This window comes from Colobus angolensis, unplaced genomic scaffold, assembly GCF_000951035.1.
Source record: "Colobus angolensis palliatus isolate OR3802 unplaced genomic scaffold, Cang.pa_1.0 Scaffold23, whole genome shotgun sequence".
Classification (NCBI taxonomy): Eukaryota; Metazoa; Chordata; class Mammalia; order Primates; family Cercopithecidae; genus Colobus; species Colobus angolensis.
Genome location: NW_012115488.1, coordinates 1,995,830 through 2,017,352, shown reverse-complemented (window position 1 = coordinate 2,017,352; position 21,523 = coordinate 1,995,830). Strand labels below are relative to the sequence as shown.

Here is a 21,523-nt window from a genome sequence, read left to right as displayed (position 1 = left end):
GTTGATGGGCATCATCCAATCAACCAAGTGCCCAGAGAGAACAGATACAGAAGGCGAGCTGGTCTTTCTCTGAGAGCTGGGACAGACTTCTTCCACCATGGACATTAGAATTCCAGGCTCACTGGCCTTTGGATTCCAGGACTTACACACCAGAGTACCCCCAGGTCTTGAGGCTTTTGGTCTCAGACTGAGAGTTACACTACTGGCTTCAGCTTCCTTGGTTCTCAACATAAAAAGGTTGAAATTTCCTCAATAAATGAAGAGATGTTCTTTTGTGCATCTCCATTTATGAAAGATAAGATTTCTCAAGATCTAGGCTCTTTGAGCAACTGAACATGCAGTGGTAACCCATCTCAGTTTTTTATCAGTCTTGTGAAAAGATTTATGTTGTTCATCACGGTATTTCACATGACCACCGTTATAAAGCTGGTGCACATAATTACAACCAGAGTGATATGCGTTCATACATTTTGGTTTTTCCCCAACTGCCATTAGTATACCTGAGTGCTTATGCTTGAAAATATATGTATGTTTTTATTGTCTATTTATTTTATTGTCTAAAGTGGCTTATGAAGCACGCTGTCACATTTTTATATGTTTATCTAATAAATCATCATTTTAAAATGTAAATAAATGTCTTAAAATTTTTTTCTCGGCCGGGCGCGGTGGCTCAAGCCTGTAATCCCAGCACTTTGGGAGGCCGAGACGGGTGGATCACGAGGTCAGGAGATCGAGACCATCCTGGCTGACACGGTGAAACCCCGTCTCTACTAAAAAACTACAAAAAATTAGCCGGGCGAGGTGGCGGGCGCCTGTAGTCCCAGCTACTTGGGAGGTTGAGGCGAGAGAATGGCGTAAACCCGGGAGGCGGAGCTTGCAGTGAGCTGAGATCCGGCCACTGCACTCCAGCCTGGGCGACAGAGCAAGACTCCATCTCAAAAAAAAAAAAAAAAAAAAAAAATTTCTCTTTAAAATAAATGTCTTTAAAATTTGTTTTTTTCCAGAACTCTATTTTCAGGATTTTAATCCTTTGGGATTTCAGCATTTAGGATTATGGCATTTGGGATTGTGTCTTTCAGGACTGGGGCACAGACTCACATAAAACAAAGGAAGGACTCAATGAGGACTGCAATAAATGGAGATCGCAGCCCCAACCAAGGGAGGGCAGTGGTTCTCAGCTCTAGTACTTGAAACCACTGACAAACTTGAATATGGGCCACATGGTACCAGGTCTTCTTATTTCTTAAAAATCTAGAAATCTAGATTTTAAAAATATAGTCTAATGTTTAACTGTTGACAAGTATTTTATTTTGTAATGTTCTACTCATCAAAATAAAAAAAAGAAGTCTGTCAGGAGCTGTGGCTCACACCTGTAATCCCAGCACTTTGGGAGGCCGAGGCTGGCAGATTACAAGGTCAAGAGATCGAGACCATCCTGACTAACACACTGAAACCCTATCTCTACTAAAAATACAAAAATTAGCTGGGTGTGGTGGTGCACGCCTATAGTCTCAGCTACTTGGGAGGCGGAGGCAGGAGAATTGCTTGAACCGGGAGGCAGAGGTTGCAGTAAGCCAAGATTCCACCACCCAGCCAAGATCTCCAGCCTGATGACAGAGACAGACTCCATCTCAAAAAATAATAATAATAATAAAAATAAATAAATAAAAATAAAAAGGCTTATTGTCCTTTGGACTGGTAGTTGTTCTTCTTAAAGATGTTACCAGGCAGCATTCCTACATTAATGCCACATTGTTATCTTTAAGGACCTGAAATCTAAGGTGAGAACATTGCTGAAAACAAACTTTTCAATCGTTTTGGAAGAGTGAAATATTCCAGAGCAACGAGAGATGACATACATGGACATACCCAGTTTGGGTCTCAAACAATGAATTTGCATCACAAATTCCTGAATTATCTTTATAATTGAAATGAAGATTAAGTACACATTATTAACGGAGTAATCATTACCTGTTCCTTTCTTGCACGTATAGGTGAGATGGTAATTGCAGGGAACATCATTCCACTGGCCATTCTCATGCCAAATGATTACAACACAGTCTTCTCCAGCAGAAAAGAAGCTGTCTGGCTGGTTGGGCCTCCAATTCTCGTATTGCTGTCAAAATGGAGGGAGAAGGTAACTACTTGCTAGTCAAATAGTAACATAAGAGCAACGACGGTATTATATCACAATCTAATTGGAATAGACTCAACAAGTTCTGTTGTTTCATATAGCTGAAATTATTTTGGTGGTAAAGAAAAAGACTGTTAAACTGTGAGTAGAAAATATATGTGTCTCAAAGTCTTTAATTCAACAAATGTCTACAATTTGGCAATGAGATATCATTGAGAAATTTTGGTCTAGTTATTCTAGATTTCTAAATATATAATCAACCCTCAATTTAGGAAATTTCATCATATTATTAATTCAATAAAATTAATGGAAGTAGAACTAAAGAAAAAATAATCTCATCATTCTAACTTTGTTTTCTTCTACCTCTTATGTGCACATATAAATTTATATAATTGTGATGATAGTTCAATCGAATTTTCAGCCTGTCTTTTCTTATCTTTACTACTATAAAGTAACTTTGTCTCATTTATTGTAATTGCTTTTCACCCAAATTCATCTATTTGGTTAAAAAAGTTGAGATAGTTGCAATATTTATTTTTTGTATTTATCTGACATACCTATGCTAATCATTTTATATACAACCTTTCAGAGCTAGTTTGTTTTAGATGTGATTCTTATCTGCACCATACAGTTGAGTTGTCCTTTATGATTTAATATGAAATGTTTTTAGTAGAAACATTTATGACATTTATGCATATTGATATAAAAAGATACGCCTTCAAAAGTAGATTTTTTTTTAACTAGATCTTACTATAGATTTTTTTTTTGTGAAACGTATGTTGAGATCATTGAAAAGGATTATATGGGTTTGACATTTCTCTGCTGGTTACCTTTATATATATGTGTGTGTATATATATATATATCCTACTCTGAGCAATAATATACAATTGGAAATATCTTTTGCCTTCCATCATATGTGTCATTCATTTAGCATCTATAATAGATGAAGCCCTTTTCTAGGTACTTGATATGCATTATCTCTTACCACAATCCAGCATAATAGGGAATTATTTGGACCTTAGATAGAGATGTTACGCACCCAGGACTCTCTGGTTTAGGTTCATTTCTTTGTTACTTAAAAGATTGCCTCCCTGGCAATAATAATTATATAAAAAACATAGTCGCTGTGCCTATTCAAAAATAACAAACTTTGATAAGATGAAAATAATAATGGGCTATAAATAAGAGACCAGTTTCCTAGTCCTGGGTCCTCTTAACTAGAATGTGGTATGAGACAAGTTTGTTTGTTCAGCGCCTTTCTGGGTCAATTTGAGCATCACTTTCTCACCATGCTTTGCCTACTCTCATGCTTTATCATGTCTAGCATGACAACATTAGTGGTGACAAACTTCCAAAACACGCTAGAAATACAGATTTAAATTTATGTGACAATGGCTAATATGACTGTCTTTTCTGGGCCTACAGATCTGTTAGTCTTTCATTGAATTAAATTTAAAGTAAGTTTATGGTTTGAGACAATAAGTTAAGTGACTTTGGCAAAGAGAAAGTCAGAGATTACAGTGTATATAAGATTTAAGGCAACTGTTCTCAATTCAGAGCATCAGTGAATGCAAAAATGAAAAAAAAGGAAGGGTCCAACTACTCTTACTACCTACTTATTCCTAACAGCACCATCACTATTTTTATGTCTTTTAAAATATATAATATGTCTGATCCATTTTACTGTATTTACCAAAGTACTATACTTAGCTATCTGCAATGTTTTCAATACCAAATGTTTCTTTTGTGTTTTAAATCTTTTCCTCCTACCTATGAAATTGAGATTTGTATACCAATAAACTCTAGTTTAAAAACAAAAACAGTATAATTAATATACTAGAGGATGCCTGTAATATTTCTTCTCAGAACAAGTGGTTTTCAAAACTTTTAAATATGGTTAAAAAAAAAAAACTTAGATCTTTGATAAAATAATTTGTGAAAAGATCTAAAGTTTGAAAACCTACTTTTCTTTCAGTCTTCTAGCTTTTTGTCTTTTTAGATTGTGTCCTCCTCAATCCTGCCAGAATTAAGACATGAGACAAGAGATCACTGCTATGTGAAAAAAAGAGTCTTTGAAGAGTGATAAACTTGCAAAAAAACAAGAGACCCTTAAGGAAGTTTTTTTTTTGCCAAAATACAGCATGAAGGGTGGTTTTATTTCTCGGGGGAAAACCTAATCCAGAAGTGAAGCAAATTTAAATCCAAGTTGTAGCCTAAATGGCCCCACTGTGTTACTCTCCAAATGGCCTGGAAAAGATGCTCAGGGGACCATACTCACTGAAGTACTCCTTGACTGGTAGGTCTCCCTGCAACGAGGAAGTCACATTGGCTCTGAACTGGCTTTCTAATTCTTTCCCTATTTTCCTTTTCGTTGCTCATTTCCCTCATCATCCCTCAGCCTCCACTCACCAAGCCTCCTTTTTACATTTTTGATACTCTCCTTTAGTAGATAATCAACAAAGCAGAGATATGTCATGTTCTGCCTGTTGCTGATACAGAACTAAGTTGTTTGTAATGAATGAGTTAAAGTAGGATAAAAATTTAAAACCAAAGAATAGGAATCCACTAAAACTAACAAAATCTATATTTAGTACTCTCTATGGTCAACGATTCCAGAGTTCGCTGAATATTAAATTTGGATTTAGGAGCTCAATATTTTCTAGCTTACTTTCCAACTAGTCTCTTACAGGAAACCAGTAATGTCCTCAAAGGTGGAATATTTTCCAACGTCCAAATACTATGTGTACACTGTGCATTACTCCCTCATTCTTTGTCCCTACCTACACTGTCCTATCTCCCTTTCTTAATTTCTTTTTCTTCATAACATTTATCATATTCTAACATCCTATATAATTTACTCACTGATTGCATTTTTCTCTCCCTAGTAGAATGTAACTCATTGAGGACAGGGCTTTGGTTTCTTTTGCTCATTACTGCCTCCTCAGTGCCAGAAACTATGTTTGGCACATACTTATGTTGTTTAATAAATAGTTTTGATACTTAGAAATAATGAACCACAGAGGGTGTTTCTTTCTTCCCAATCCACACCAATCCCTAATCAAAGATCCTGTTTGCTGCTACCAAATAGGTGAGACAGGCAATTACAGACATAGCCAGTGGAAGTAAATAACCTTTCTGGAAAACAGCTGGCAATGCATATCAGGAGCCTCAAAAAGTTCTTGCTTTTGGACTCCAAAATTCCACTTCTAAAATTCTGTACTAAAAAATAATCCGAGATGTGAATGACATTTTATATGAAATACTATGTTTATTAGCAGTAAAGGGAAAACAATTTATAGAGTAAACATATGTTCAATAAATTGATGTAGCCAGACAAATAGAATATTATATCACCATTTAACATTTTCTTTGAAGAATAAATGAAAAAATGGGGGATAGTAAAAGAAGTGTTAAATTATTATATTATAATGATCCAAATTTTACTCATGCTCTCAGATACAGCTGTGTGTATAGGTGGATGTATGTGTGCATGTTTGTGTTTGCATGTGTGTGTGCGTATAAAAGACCAAAAGCAAATGCAGCAAAATCTTCCAGAGTTTATGTCTGAGTGATATGAGACTGAGATATCTTATTCTATACATTCTTACTCTATATTTTCCAAGTTCTCTAGAGTGAGCATTATTTATCTAATTGCTAAAAATGAACTTTATAAAATGATATGTGCATTTCTCACAAAAAATACTAATTTCCTAGCTAACCATTTTTAAATCTAGTCTTAACAAATATCACTTCAAGTTACTAAAGTCACTTGACTGCCCTGTATTTTGCAGCTGACACTTCCTCCTGATCTGAACAATAACCATCTCATTTTCACACTGAAATGAGATTCGGATTCCATGCCACTAAAGTGATTCTCAGGGCTCAAATTGCCCAGATTCAGGCCTCTGGTAAAAGATTTAATTGTTTTGGGTGAGAATTACATTTGGCTTGCAGCAATGACTTAAAACGAGTGTTCCTGTTGTTGCTTGGCAGAGCTGTGTTTTAATGGTGCAGGACTAAATTTTAGCTCTGTGGTTTTTACAAGAATGTCTGATACCCACAGGCATGTCACACTATTACCTCATATCTGATCATTCCATTGTGCAGGTTTATCTTGGCTAGGATGCTTTGATTTTTGCCTCATGTTATTGCCAAACTGACTTAGCAAAGAAAACTCTAGTTTTCTCAACAACTTTCTTTGTGTCCTTCTGAATTCTTTACAGCCTTATTTAACATTACTTATAGGGAGAGAGTATAAAAAAAATATTCAACTTTAGCTTCAATAATGTACTTTTCTTTTCACTAAAGTTAAATGTTAAGAAGAAATCCCTTCTCAGGGAATCAATTATGGATTATAAGAATGTAACAGATCTTCTCGCACAATATGGTGTCTCATACATACAGGAATACAGATTCTTGGAATTAGCAGGGAAAAATTCAGTACCTCCCATCTGGATTTCTTTGTTCTTCACTTGGAATTATGAGCAAACATCCTGAGTGATCTATCCTGGATCAACCCTCTTCTAGGGCTGAATGTGCAAACTAGGAATTATTCCCAGAAGCCAGCATGGGTTAGGGAGATTCATTTTAACCCCTTAGGTAAAAACAAATGCTGGTCATTCCCTTGCATGTTTGTCTGTGCCTCGGGGACTCAAGTTCAGCTACATACTTCAAACTCTTGTTGCCACCCAGGGACAAGAATTAGATCATGACTATACCTGTAAGAGAACCCTAAAATTACTTTGCATTTTCACTCTCTTCTGATGGCAGAGGAAATTGTGACATAAAAATTAAAGAGTTGCTGGGTGCAGTATCTCATGCCTGTAATCCCAGCACTTCTCATGTCTGTAATCCCAGCACTTTGGGAGGCCGAGGTGGGTGGATCACGAGGTCAGGAGTTTGAAACTAGCCTGGCCAACATAGTGAAACCCCATCTCTACTAAAAATACAAAAAATTAGTTGGGCATGGTGGCGGGTGCCTGTAATCCCAGCTACTTGGGAGGCTGAGGCAGGAGAATCACTTGAACCTGGACGGCGGGGGTTGCAGTAAGCCAAGATCGTACCATTGCACTCCAGCCTGGAGGATCAGGCAAGACTCCGTCTCAAAACAAACAACAAAAAAAGCAAATAGTTGATGTAGAGGAAAGCCATCTCAGATGTACATTTTTCTTGCATTTTATTAAGAGATAATTATTTTATATCTAGTATATAACTGCTTAATGCTGGATAATATATGATAAAATTGCTTTATTTTTAGAGTCCAATTAATTAACTAGTTCTCCAGATCTGTAATAACATGCCAAAAAGGGCAACCATTTCAATTAAGCAGGAATCAGTCACTTTTCAGCTATTGTTTTTCTTTCTTTTTCCCCCAATTGAACTCAAGCAAATCAGTTGCCAAAATAATAAAATGATTCAAAAAACCCTGGACAAAATCTAACAGCTAATAAGTATGATTCTTTCCACAAACTAGAGAACTCATTGTGAACCAATCCTAACAGAGGGTGAAAACTCAGAGCAGACTGAAGCTATTCATCGAAGTCTATTGAATGCTAAATGTTTCGATTATTTTGTTCCAAATAATCTGTACTTGTCAAAAATTTATTTCTGTCTCACAATAACACAAAAGAGAAGACTCATCCTGCAGGTCTTCTGCAGTGCACATGACTTCTATGCATGCCAGCATTCTTAACCCTCAGAGAGTGACCTCAGTTCCACGTGTCTCAGAGTGATTTGACTATTTTTCTCACTCAGAATGATTGGAGTTATTTCTCTGCTTCCCAGTTCTTTGCAAGTCTCCAACTTAATTCAATCAATATACCAAGGAAAAAAAGATGACGGTGGGTGGGGAGGGGTCTCTGCTTTTGAAAGTTACCAACAATCTACCAAATTCAGATGGGGTTTACATCTGTTCAAGGAGAATTTCTAATTACATAGTGTCTAGGAAGTCCCAATTGTCATTCAGAGATATCTTTTTCTTTTAAAATACACACCAGGTGGCCATGATCGATGACCTAAAATCTCAGCAGATAACTAGCATCACAAGCATGAACAAAACAAATTGATGATACAAATGTAATGTACATTAATAGACCTTTTCCTTATGCAGTGATGGATAACTGCCTTTTTGCAAAGGTTAAAAAATCAGTTTTTCAGGGCCGGGTGCAGTGGCTCACGACTATAGTCCCAGCTCTATGGGAGGCTGAGGCAGGTGGATCACCTGAGGTCAGGAGTTCGAGACTAGCCTGGCCAACATGGTGAAACCCCGTCTCTACTAAAAATACAAAAAATTAGCCAGGCGTCTTGGTGGGCACCTTAATTCCAGCTACTGGAGAGGCTGAGTCAGGAGAATCACTTGAACCCGGGAGGCAGTGGTGAGCAAAGATGACACCATTGCAGTCCAGCCTGGGCAACAAGAGTGAGACACCATCTCAAAACAAAACAAAAGCAGTTTTTCAGAAATAGACAAGACTTAGAAATAAATCAGGAGTTTTTTTTTTCCTTCTTTGTGTTAAAAAATGAGTTTTCTTGGGTTCATCTTCAGCACTACTTTCAGTTGAAGAAAGGAAACCAGACCATCCAGTATCAGTCACTGCTGTCACAGGCAAGTCCCAGCTTGCCCTTGCACATCACACAGAGAAGCAAATTCATCTATGAGCAAAAGACTAAGAAGTTTTAAGAGCAATTGTTCTTATCACAACCTAATCAATAACTAGCACTTCTTTATAATACTCAACCCATTTCAAGTTCTTTTCACTGAGATTTCACAACTCCTTAACTTGGTCAAATAACCACAAAGAATAATCAATGAACACTGGTTCTCTGGAAGAGTCAGAGACTTTGTTTAGAATCTTTCTGTTTCTTTTCCTCTCTACTGGCTCCTAAATCGTACAATATAAATAAAAAGAGACAGAATTTTCATAGACACTAGACAAAATTAAAGTTCTTATTTTTGTGAGTCATACATTTGAGACTCTCTCTCTCTCTCTCTCTCACAGACACACACACACCCCTACACATACAGTACTTCTTGGCATTAAAGAAGTGCCTAAGACCTAAGACTTGGTAATGCCTCTATTCACACACATCTGTGTAGCAGATAATTTCCTGCCATAAATACAGTAGAGAACAACCAAAATGGTCAGCAGAGTAGACAGCAACCTACTTCTTACAATGGGAAAACTGAGCTGTCCAATAGACAGACTTGAGAGCTCACTGAGAGTTTTTACACACTAGCCAGTCATTGGGTACAGTTCAAATTTGTGCCTGAGCAAAAAGTACAAATGTTTTCATGCTGCAGACCTTCAGGATCTCATGTATAACTGGAACTGCAAATCTTGAATCTGTAACTGCCAAGGGCCTACTTTCCAACTCTCTATCTATCCATATATTATCTACAATTTTTCAGCTTAGATGCAGTCACCTTTCGTTTTTTTAAAATTCGCCACAGTTTAGATTACCTTGAATGGCCAATTAAAGATGACGTTGTACAGATTTTATGGATTTTGCCAAGCACACCCCTTTGGGAAAAACCATTATAGATATATGTCTAGTCAAGCCATTCACAATATATCATTTTAATTGTTGGGAGAACTTCCTGAACTTCAAACTATGATTTGGAAGTTTTTCTCTTGAACGGTTCAGTCACTGCTCTTCACTTACTCTCTTTTCCTCCAAACATTGCTAATTTAGTTCACAGTAAAAAAAAAAAAAATCATTTATAAAAACTCCGCAAAAGCCCTCTCGGTTCACGTCCCAAGGAAACTGGCCAAGGAAAACTTTCTCGAGGATTCTACTATTGTGTATAAAGTGAAAACACAGGACAGATAGGTCCTAATATATGCCTTAGTTGCTAGGATTTTACTAAGCACTGCATGTGTTAGTTTCATGCTGCGTTTGAAAAATCCTCTCATTTCACATTTAACTTTCAGGATCACAGCATCATGCAATTTATACTAGAATTTAGAAACTACTCAAAGCTACAGGAACTTGATTTACAGATAGTATTATTCCTGTGTGTATCTGGGTGGAGTTCTGCAAATGCGGTTTGAAACACAAAATACAATACGACCACTAGGTGGTGATATGTATCTATTCTTATATCATGAATTAACAGCTACACCACTTAACAAAAGAGAACTTAGAATATGTCCCCCCAAATCGTGATTATGCACTCCATGTAGCAAAAAAAAAAAAAAAAAATTAAAAGATTGTCTGGGATATGTTCTCTCAGTTTGGTGAGTGAAAACACAAAGAGAACACTTTGCAAGAAGACAGACCTCAGTGAACCAGTATTTACCAACCTGACTGCATTCTGTTCTGTTGAAGTTCATTCTATCTATAATCTGGATTTTCTTTCTGACTAAAATGTTCACCTACAGCAGTTGATTCTTTTCGACTCTGTCTTTTAAAATTATCAGGTGATTTACATCAATGGTGAAATTGCATCAGAACCAAAGCCAAATGTGTAACATCCACCTAAAATCCTTAGGACAGGTCAGATCATAGATAAACACCCAAGCACACAAATGCAATGTCTGCAGTGTGAATCACAGTTGGTTTGTTTTTCAGTAACAATTTGTCTAGATTAGCTATGAAAACGTGACACCTGCAGTAAGAGTTGACTTCTTTGTGTGCAAACTCTTTTCATCACCTGGGCCACTGCTGTACTCCCAGAGCTACAAAATTCAATCCAAACACACTGGATGCCAAGGGCAAGCAGATAACCGCCGAAGTAGGAAAGCAAATTCCAAATAGAACACACTTTCCCAAGAGGACAGGTACCTGTTTTAAACATACGCCGATAAGAAACCATCTTTTCATTAAATAACAAACAGAATAACCACTTGGGGTTAGCACCAGCCTTTCAGAACACAGGTCAAACGGTTATCTGAAATGAGGCTCTGAAGACTACTTATTACAGAAATCAAAACATTTGGTAACTTTAAAATGACTTTTTTTATCCCTAGATGGCTGGTGTACACAATAGACATTTGTTTGCAGTCTGGAAGGGGAGTGGGCATTTAACTTTGTCTTGTTTGTTAGGGGCAAATGACTTCCCTGCAAGGTAAAGATAAACCTTCTTCTGATCCTTGTACTTGCTTAAGGTTAGTCTAGTCTGGGTCCTTATTTATTTATATTTTAAGGGAGGTTATGGTTTGGCTGCTGTCTTTTAGTTGAACAGGGTAATTCGCTGACCAACAACTGAAAAGAAAAGAGCAGCTTTGTTTTAAAGGAGAAAGAGCCGTTTGTTTTGGTGTCACTACCCTATGCTGGCAGCCTGGAGTTGGATCCTACAAACATGAATATGCTGAAGGGAAGAAAAACTAACTTGGGGTCTCCTGATAGTTGTTAAAGTGGCAATATGCCCATTATTTTCCTAGCTGGCAAACCTCTGTGCGGGAAAGACAATCTGGCCAGCTCTTGAGAACAGCACTAATCTTGTGTAATAGTGTGAGCTCACTGCCCTACAAAGCAGTAATTATCAACGCATTTTCAGAAGGATGTGAGTTACACGCACTGTGAGACCACTGTCAGAGAGGGGGCCTCAGGCAGAGGCCCACAGAGCAACTTGCATTTAATCCATAGAATGAATGGTGCCAGTAGGCTCCTTTACCCCAAGCTTGTTTGCACAGGTCTCCAGTCATGAAGGGCTAACGATCCAAATGTAAGGAGAGACTGCCAAAACTCATTCAACATTTTTTTTTTTTTGGCCTTTTCCATGGTTATCCATTGCCTTAAACTAATTAAAATTAGATTTAAATATCTGCACGTGATTTTAAGGTTGCATAGAAGACTGTTGGAAAAGCATCTATGAGATGCTACTGCACTAAATCTCCTTTTCTTATTCTTTATAATAATCTTGTCAATTATAAAATGATTTTCCAGTAGTGAGTAAATATGGTTCTTCCAGCTGTTCAACCCACCACTCATTGTCTGAACTGAAAGACAAGGCAGAGAGTAGGGTTGTGTTCTAGAACTACTCTATGACTCACAATATCTCATATTTAGAATCAGAAGAATCAGTTCTTGATTCCAAATTAAATTAAACTACAACACAAGTGGAAATTTTCATTAAGAACTCAGTAGTCTTTTGCAGAAAGGAATCTGAGAATTCTTCCATGCACGAGTAATGTGTTAAAAGATGAGAAATGAGCATATGTTTTCCTTGGCTTTTGGCTTAATACAATAAAGCCTGTGAAGTTTAACATAATTAAATTAATGTTGATATGCAGTGTGACTTGTTCACAGAGAAATGGTATTTGACTTAGAGCTAATGTCACACCACAGCTGACACACATCCATCTACAAACATTGTATAGAAAGTCTTCTAAGATTTTCAGGTAGGAAAAGGAAAACTTAAATTTTTGTTGTGGAGATTCTGTTTTGCATTGTTTTTCTGCCAAATCATATGAAATGCTTTCAAACGAGCAGAAACCTACAAACAAGCTTAGAAAGCACCGGAATTAGTTAATACTCCGTATTCTCTTTACAATGTCCAAGACATCTGGGAGAGGAAGGGGAATAGGAACGTTTGTGTTTATGAAAGGGTAATAATGATACGTTGCTGCAGGAAAGAATAATGGTTTATGGTCTGTGATTTGTTACTCTCTTCTTTCTGCCCCTTTTAAGTGTCTCTTTCTAGGTTAAGGGCTATTTCTTTATTGTTTCTACCTTTTTCAAAGTTGGCTTTTCTCACAATACTTTGCTTGACAGACTGATGTGTTTATTTATGAAAGAAGAAGAAGGGGCCTCTGGATTTGGAGTCAAATCCACACATCTAGCTATTCTTGTGCATCAACTCGAATCAACTGGTAAAGGAGGACAAGCGGGTGTTGGAAATTGTAGGTGTTAAGTTGCCAAAGCTGAACTATGCTTACCAAAATGAAAAACAAATGCAAAATTGAGTTATCTTCCAGAAATATTTTTAAGAAGAATTTAAGTTATGAAGATTAATTGTACAATTAATTGTACTAATTATCCTATCAGTTTTTGTTAGTTTATATCATAACTGTCATAGCAAGATGAGTTGGTTAGAGCTAGAAAATAAGATATTTATGAATCTGTGATTTAGTAATCTGTTCTAGAACTTCCTGACCAGATTTGGACAAATGAAGAAGAGAGAAAGTCTCTCTGTTTTCTCTCGACTGTAGAATGGAAAGTGAGAAGAAGGAAGCTGTGACAACTTCCCAGGAAGCAGGGAAGTCAGCAGCCTCATGGGGGGTGACATTTGAGTCCTGACAACATAGAGATGACAGAAGTAAAAAAAGTGAAGGGGATGCAGAAAATGATTTTTAAAATGTTTAGGAATAAAGTCAGGGCTTTTTCTGCAGAACAAAATAAATCTTCCAAAAGCTCCTCAATATTCTAAAAATGGAATGGCAATGTCAGTTTTAGTCAGTCCTCGCCTCTACATATGGCCATCTAAAGTGATGGTTCCCTTTGAAGTAAGTGCATCTGATCCGCTGAAGACACCAGTGTCCAGTGGGGAGGGGTCAGCTTTGATGGCACTGGGGGGAATCATTGAAGAAAGGCGAGTAAGGAGCCATGTGGAGCCCAGAGAATCCCCTCATGAGAATCTTACTCCAGAGGGTCCAAGAGAGAAGGAAGCAATATGACAGCTTTAAATCTCTGAGCTCCACAATTTGATTTTAAACCACTCGTTGGAGAAGTTTATCAGACAAAACAGTATGATGAAGGCATGTAAGAGTTTCTGATAGCTCTTTAATTGGGCTGTCCCATAGACACAATAGTCCTTAGTTGAAAACAGTGTTGTGAAATCATTTTGCCAGGAGGTATATTGATAGACAAATATAAATGATTCCATAACCTTCCCTGCCTGTCTGGCTTCCTCTGCACTTGAATAAACAGCCTCAGACAGTGGATTTACAAATGAAGCCCTATCCCATCTTATGCAACCAAACCATTCTTAGCCAAAGCATCTATAAAAAGTGAAATGAGCTGATAACATTTGGGAGTGATATTTCCTTTTGTTTGTTTCACTCCATTTTGGATATAAATAATAAGGTTTCTAAAACTCATTTTTCTTCAGAAAGTATACCTACGGAATATGTGCCTATCTGGAAAAAAAAATCCTCCTCCAAAGTTTTGAGTAATTGTTGGTTTCTTAAAGTTTCATGGAAAACCTGCCCCGATATAACTCAAACCTGCAGGGGTGGCAAAGTTTGAAAGTTTACTTTCCATTTTTAATTCCCAAAGTTTATTGCAAAGGTGTTTCTAGGACAACCATGGACAAAATTGTCATCATTTCTAGTAAAAACACTTGTTTTCCTTTGGTTGATACATTTATAAGATGCGCTATGTCCAACTATAACTTCTATTTTTAAGGAATATCTTTTTTTTTTTTTTGGTCTTTTCACCATAAAACCCATCTATTATGTTTTGATGTTTTTCATACTGGTACAACTTTAAATAAAATCTTTAACTTAGGTAAACAAAAATGTCACAAAGAGATTCAGCCAAAAGACATAATGTGTTCATTTCAGGATTCAAAAGGTAGAGTTGACTGAGCAATGTGTGTATACTGATAATCATTCGTTCATTCAAATATTTATTAAATATCTATTCTATGTCAACTACTCTGCTAGGTGCTGAAAAAACAGAGATGAAAGTTAATTCCTATCTCAGAAGGCTCAGTGTCAGCAAGCCAATTTCACAGGGGCCTGAGTTAAGATGGGAAGAGGACAGAAAAGATGTGGGAGCACAGAAGAGGAGCTCTGAGTCATACCCAGCAAGGAAAGCTTCCTGGAAGGAGACCCCTGGCTATGCAGGGTATTTGACTATTTGTGAGATGAAATTAGGACAAGATGTGAGAATATGCTGAACGCTAGGGCCAGAACAGGCAAAGCCCCCCAGGAGTGAGAACCCATGGCTTATTCCAGGAACTGAGAGTATTTTTGAGATGCTATCACTTAAGAAGTGGCAGGCGGAATGGATTGGCTTTGTCTGCCGTACTAATAATTAAAAGTTGGTACTGAAGGCAATGAGCAGACACTGAAGAAGTTTAAGGGAGCAAGAAGAGTTCATAGTCAGGGAAGGGAAAGGTCATTAGCACTGGAAAACAGATTTGAAGGAAAACACTCTGACTAGTCATTCATTTAACAGTTGGTTTAAGAAAGAACTTATAAGTCAGCTAATAGTATATAAGCTAGATAAGAAAAGTTTGTTTAAGTTTGCAAGCTTTAATGTATATTTAACTTGGATGGTTTAACTGAGTGTCTTTGAAGATATTACTTGGGTGACAAGCAAAGCAATTCATTAGTGAAGTTATTTGTTAGGGTTTCCAATAAAGCAGTAGGCGCATTTTGCTATAGAGAGCAATCGTCAAGTTTACAATAGTCAAGTTAAAGTGTAACAGGGTTAGGAGAAAGCCAAGTGACAAAGTAAAAACTGAAATGTATTAGAAGAAAATAATCTTAATATAAATCACAAGGATAAGACTAGACACAATTTTCTTCATGCATTCACTTTTGTGAAATTTATTGGGCAAACACCCCAAATTAAAAAATTAATAGATTTTTAAGATATAACAGAAATAAGAATTTGGCATTTTTATCAATGATAACAACATTCTACTACAGTGGCCAGTAATGTGGAATGAATCCATCAGAATCTCAAGAATAAGGGCAATTTAGATCGTTTGGCCAAACAACATCATTAATTTAGTATATTAGTTGAATTAGTCTAGCTGTATAGCATAATAACATTAAATATGATACATTTTTACTGAAAGTTTATTGAAAGCAAAGTTTAATTATTTCAGTAAAAAGGATCGTTGAAATTGAGACCTAATATAAACTTGTCTGTTCTTACTGGATTGTAAGGCTAAATATCAAAAGATACTTTAAGGTAAATATGAAAGGTTCTTTTTGTTTTAATACTGTTCTACCACCCAAGACGGAGAAGCTCTAATAAATCTTTCAAAGGAAAAAATGGAGGGAGAGAGGGTGTGGAAGAGGAGAGAAATCACTCCAAAACATAAACAAAGTCCTTAAAATTGCACACAGTCAAGTTAACACCATTCTAAGTACAAGCAGATACCGCTCCCTGTGACCAAGACTTTACTGTTAGCGATATTTTTAAAAGCAAAAACCTTGGAGTAAACAGCGAAACAAAGCAGAAGGATTTTATTCAAAGGCCTGCACACATATGGAACCCGTTAAGGGGATGGTGACTATAGAAAAAACTACAAAGGAGTTTAAGGGACACCTAGGCTGTGTCAGAGAGGAAAAGGATAGAGGAAAGGGTGGTTACAAAAGCAAGAAAGTGGGCAGCAGATCAGTCGAATGCGAGGGAGACAGGCTCTAGGACAGATGGTCTGTTCTGTTCCAGAATGTTCAAAGTTAAGGGACACTCCTTAGCACACTTCTATTTTACACAAAGAGTGAATTAAGAAGAAACCAAGAGTCTGTCAGAGTTTTTTTCTGGATTTACTTGTGTCATTTCTTTGATAAACTTTGCTTGTTAATACATTTCATCACGTGTCTTCTTCAAACTGAGGCCCTCGGTGCATTCTCTATAATCCTTACATTTCAAGTGAAAGTGCCAACTAATTAAGAGTAAGGTTCTTGTTTATGTTGTATAATTATCTATGTTAGCTTATGTTATCTTCTTCTGGAAGTTTCAGAGGAAAATTTCAGAGGAAAAATCAATATTTCTTTTTTGACAAGGTGCAATGCTCACCAATTTACCATGTTTAGGACCATTCTAGACTATGGAAATGGTAACTGTTATGTTTTTCAGAGTATTTGTGTACCTACATTAAAAATTAATGGCCACAGACAAAAAGTAGTTGAGTTGCCTTGCTTTGGCATAGAGGAATAATGATATATGAAGAATCAAGCTCACCTGTATGGCACTTGGCAGGGAAGATAAATTTCCTAAGATATTCTACAGAACCCACACAGCTGCCAGATATAGGCCAATATGAAGTCTCTTTAACCAAGCACACAGGAATAAAGGATAACACTTTATCTCAGACACCATGAAAAATAAAAAGCAGGGAAAAGAATTACTTCTTGAAAGACATGAACTGCTAAGGAAGAGACCAGAACAAACATCTAGGAACACACATACATGCTAAGAATAAAAACACACACATCAAATCTATGTAACCAATGACAGATTAGAAATAGATGAGACTTGGTTCAGTCAGGTCAATGTGTAGGAAAAAGGGATTTTTCATACACTCCACCTGGTCAAATGCAGCTATTCTAGGCTCAGGGCTGGAATCTACAGGAACCCAGACAACAGGTACACTTTGGGATAAGTTATGAGCTGCATCTGCAAGGCACAAGTAAGCAGTAACTAGATAGAAATGGCCAGCTGAGTCCTGGGCAAGTCAGCTTCTGTATACATGATGGGGGCTCACAAAACCCTGCACTTTTCACTGGGTTATAAATAAGGGAAATTTGTGGGAGGAAGGCATAATAGTGGCACCCTAAAACCCAATTTATTCCATGAGAATGAAGTACACATTTAACAAGGAAAACTCATTAAATATATACACTGTATGATATACATCAATAAAATTATAAAAAACAGTTTATAATATATAGAAATAATCTCTTAATCATATGTTCACTTAGAAATTAATAAGAACAAAATTATCTTCAGTTAAAATGAATGTAATATAAAGATTTATGCCATACCAATCGCTATTAATCGAATGGACCAGTATTATCCCCCTAAGTACAGCAAAATGAAAACATAAAGAGGCAACAATTGCAGATACACATCCAATACATCCAGCCAGGACAGTTATTAATAGAAGAAACTGAGACTACTGATTCTATGGTTGTGTTTCCTATAGCTTACTGGGAACATATTTTAAGAACAACCTATTTTTCCCTATTTTTCTCACATCTTGCCAAAGAACCTACTTAAGAACTTCGATGACAAACAGTGAAACAGTGCTGATTAAACATAAACAGTGGTGACAGACAGAGAAACTCAGGTCTTATTTTGGGTTGCTCAAAGCAAAAATTTAATAAAGGATACACTCTTTTTAAAGCCAAGAAGGTACTGGCCAGAAGAAACTGTGGCTTTGGAGACAAGCCTAAGTTCAAATTCTGGCTTCATCAGTTAACAGCGTTGTGATTCCAGACAAACAGCTCAGCCTAACTGACCTTCCCTTTCTTCACCTGTCAAACAGGTGAAGGACAACCCAATGCCTGTCGTAACAGTTATTGTGGGGAATAAACATATGCAAGGGCTTAATACAGTGGCTAACACATAGATAAAGTGAGTAATGTGTCCATGACGGAGCAGCTTCCCTTAAGACACAGCAGAACTTCCAAAAGCAGAGATTACATTGGCATCTGTTTTAGAATGAACCTTATATTTTGCCAAACTCATTAAATCCAAACAAGTGGCAGATAATGAATGAAACTGAAGTACCTAAGTAATTCACACACAAAAAGGCCTTTAAAATTATCTTCAATTTTTTACACTTTGTTTCCAATTTAGAATTTAATTTACACTTACTATCTAGCCCAGTGGATCCCAACTTTGCATTTCAGAATCACCTGTGGAACACTGAGAAAATACAGCGGCTAGAGGTTTTGCTGTAATGGACCCGGGATAAGGCCTAAGCACCAGTTTTTAATTACATATTCCAGGTGATTCTAATGAACAGCCAGCACTGAGTACCACTAGTATAGCCAATCGCATTGGAACTCTTTCTAAAAAATTAGATTTATTTGAGTTTAGCAGGAGTGACTCAAAACAGCTTCACCTGTTCTAAGAACCTATTATAGCCTTCTCAAAGTTGTGGCCAGCATTTCCAAGTCACTTCTTTCTTCAAAATATAGAAAACAAGTTGAAATATGTAATTAGTCAGCAGAGATTCATAAGATCATATCAACAATCTTCTTTAAGATAAAAACAAATGCATATTTTTGCTTGGAAATGTGCCATGCCTTATAGCAGATTTCCAGTGCAATTTTTAAGAGGGAACGGTATTTTTTTTTAAAGGACTTTTCTCCTACATTTATTCTTCTCTTCTTGCTCTGAAGCTAGAAAAAGCAAAGATAACCATCTGAAAGACAGACCCAAGGTAATTCTACTAATCGTCTGGTTTTCTGGTTTGATGGAAATCTAGTACACTCCTCTTTTAAAGAGAACCACAACCATTGAAGAGAGAACTGGATGTTGGATCAGTTAGCTTGGAACTCTTCTAACCCTTCCCTGTTTCACTGAGTGACCTTGAGCAAGTCACTTGTCTCCAGTCTAATGCACCCTCTGTAATGTGCAATCAGTGCACAGTACCAAATTTCCAGAAGGTAGAACTTGACATCATTTTCAAGGACATCTTACCAGTGTGCTGCCATCAGTCCAGCGGAAGTCATGCTCAAACATCTTGTCATTGAGGCCTATCCACTGATAATCATGGCCCACACCTAAGGGATAGGAAACCACACAGACATTTGTACTACTTTTCCATATATGGATGAAAATATATCAAAGATAATTATTTTCAGCATGAATCATGTTTATTTAGTTGCTCATAAAAATCTCTACTAGTCTATCTTTTGTTCTTCTGCCCAATGTGCTTTAAATGAAAAAGTTAATGTGCAAACACTGTGAAGCATTAAAGTATGACATAGACAATAATTTCCCTAGCAATTTACTATAATTAATTTTTTTTCCATCCTCACTCATGATAGAAATGTTCTATTTTTCTGTTGTTGTTGTTAAGTGATGCCATTGGCAAAAATTCAGTGACCCAATGAAATGTGCCAGATCTTATCCATGCTACCCTCATTTTGGAAGCCACATGTTTCTTTTCAAAGCATTTTAATTAGTGAACACCTAGACAGTTCTACAAATTTATCCTCAAAAATATTTACTTTTACCACGAGGTGAGTCACTGGCAAGGATATCACGCAGTAAAGTTAAGTGAACCTCTATCCAGATTACAAATTAACAAACTTCTAAAAGATAGTAGGCATCATGAGAAAATATTTAATAGAACATCAAACAATGCTTCATGAGGCTGGGAATGGTGGCTTACACCTATAATCCCAGCACTTTGGGATGCAGAGGTGGGAGGATTACTTGAGGCCAGTAGTTCAAGACAAGCCTGGACAACATCGTGAGACACTATCTCCTAAAAAAAATGCTTTATGAGCAACAAATTTCTACATATTGCTACATGAAAACCAGTTGCCCTCCTTTTTGCTGCAGTTGAAGGAGTTATTAAACAGCTCTGATATTAAGTTTCATTAGCTTTCAATCTCCACCTATTCAACTTCTTAGGTTGTAGCTCACTTTCCACAGTTTAAAATATTTAGAAACTTGAATGAGAATCAATATGCCCAAAAGGTAAGATTAGGGTACTATTATTAACAATTCAATTTTAATTAGCAGGACAAAAATAACTGAAAGTAACTGTAATTTTGGACAGGCATATAAATATTCAAAATAGAGACTATGAAAGTATAACCACAGTAAGAATTCTATTGAGCCATAATAATTGGTTGTTTTTGTAAATTTAAAAATGATCAAATAGCAATTTCTTATGATTCAACCTACAGCAAGTGTTTCAACCATTACTGCCGGCCGACTAACCAATGCCTACCTATATTATAGTTGAATGTGTCCCAAAATGGGGGACTTAACATAGGCGAGATGATTTTAAGTAACCCACAGATGAGGGATTTGATAAGTTGTATTATGATTGAAAAAGCTACTTCTTTTCACTTGCACACAGACCAAACTAAGAGAGTGATGAGAAGGAGTGAAGTTCCCGGAAACTCATGTCTATTTGGTACATACGATTAACAAACATTTGTTCTTCGTGAGACAGGATGCTTGTGAGATGGGCACCCTGCAGACGGCATTCCCGTTCAGCTGCATCCCATGTGCGTCGATGGGCAAAGTATTTGTAGCACTGCCCTTGGAATTTGTGCCAGCCATAGTCACATGTCTCGGTGTCTGAGAAGAAACAGGCAGGAGCTTATTAAACACACATACATCATTCAAACTTGGCACCCTGATCCAAGTGTTAATAGGATACCCAAGCCAGTATCTGTGCAATGTCCCTGAAGTAACTGATTCATAAAATTTGGTCATGATGACAAAGAAATTATTATAAAGTTAGCCCAACTGATTCCTGTGAAGTGGATGGCTGTACATCTTTGGACTGCAAAGGCAGCATCTAACAGCAACTTCCTTGATTAAAGCCAGAGAAAACTGGAAGAGGCGCCAGCCAAAATCTCTTGGGCGGCTATAGTGTTGGCTGACTTACTTGTGAAGCAACTGGGGCTAATTCCTTACCAACACAACTTTTCTAAGAGACTCATTCAAGTGATAGATAAGAATTCCGGCCAATAGGATTACGAATGTCCTATTTGCATAACAACTTC

At 36.9% G+C, this 21,523-nt stretch overlaps 1 protein-coding gene across 4 annotated transcripts in view; it reads right to left on the bottom strand.

The window, feature by feature from the left end:
* VCAN (versican) overlaps positions 1–21,523 on the bottom strand; it is a 110,514-nt gene that overhangs the window by 8,127 nt on the left and 80,864 nt on the right. For all 4 annotated transcript variants that reach the window (XM_011944220.1, XM_011944222.1, XM_011944221.1 and 1 more), the window contains 3 exons: positions 20,934–21,092; positions 19,473–19,555; positions 1,972–2,116 (listed from right to left, as the gene is read on the bottom strand). In XM_011944220.1, coding sequence (XP_011799610.1) covers positions 1,972–2,116; positions 19,473–19,555; positions 20,934–21,092 — 387 coding nt within the window. The remainder of the gene's footprint in view (positions 1–1,971; positions 2,117–19,472; positions 19,556–20,933; positions 21,093–21,523) is intronic.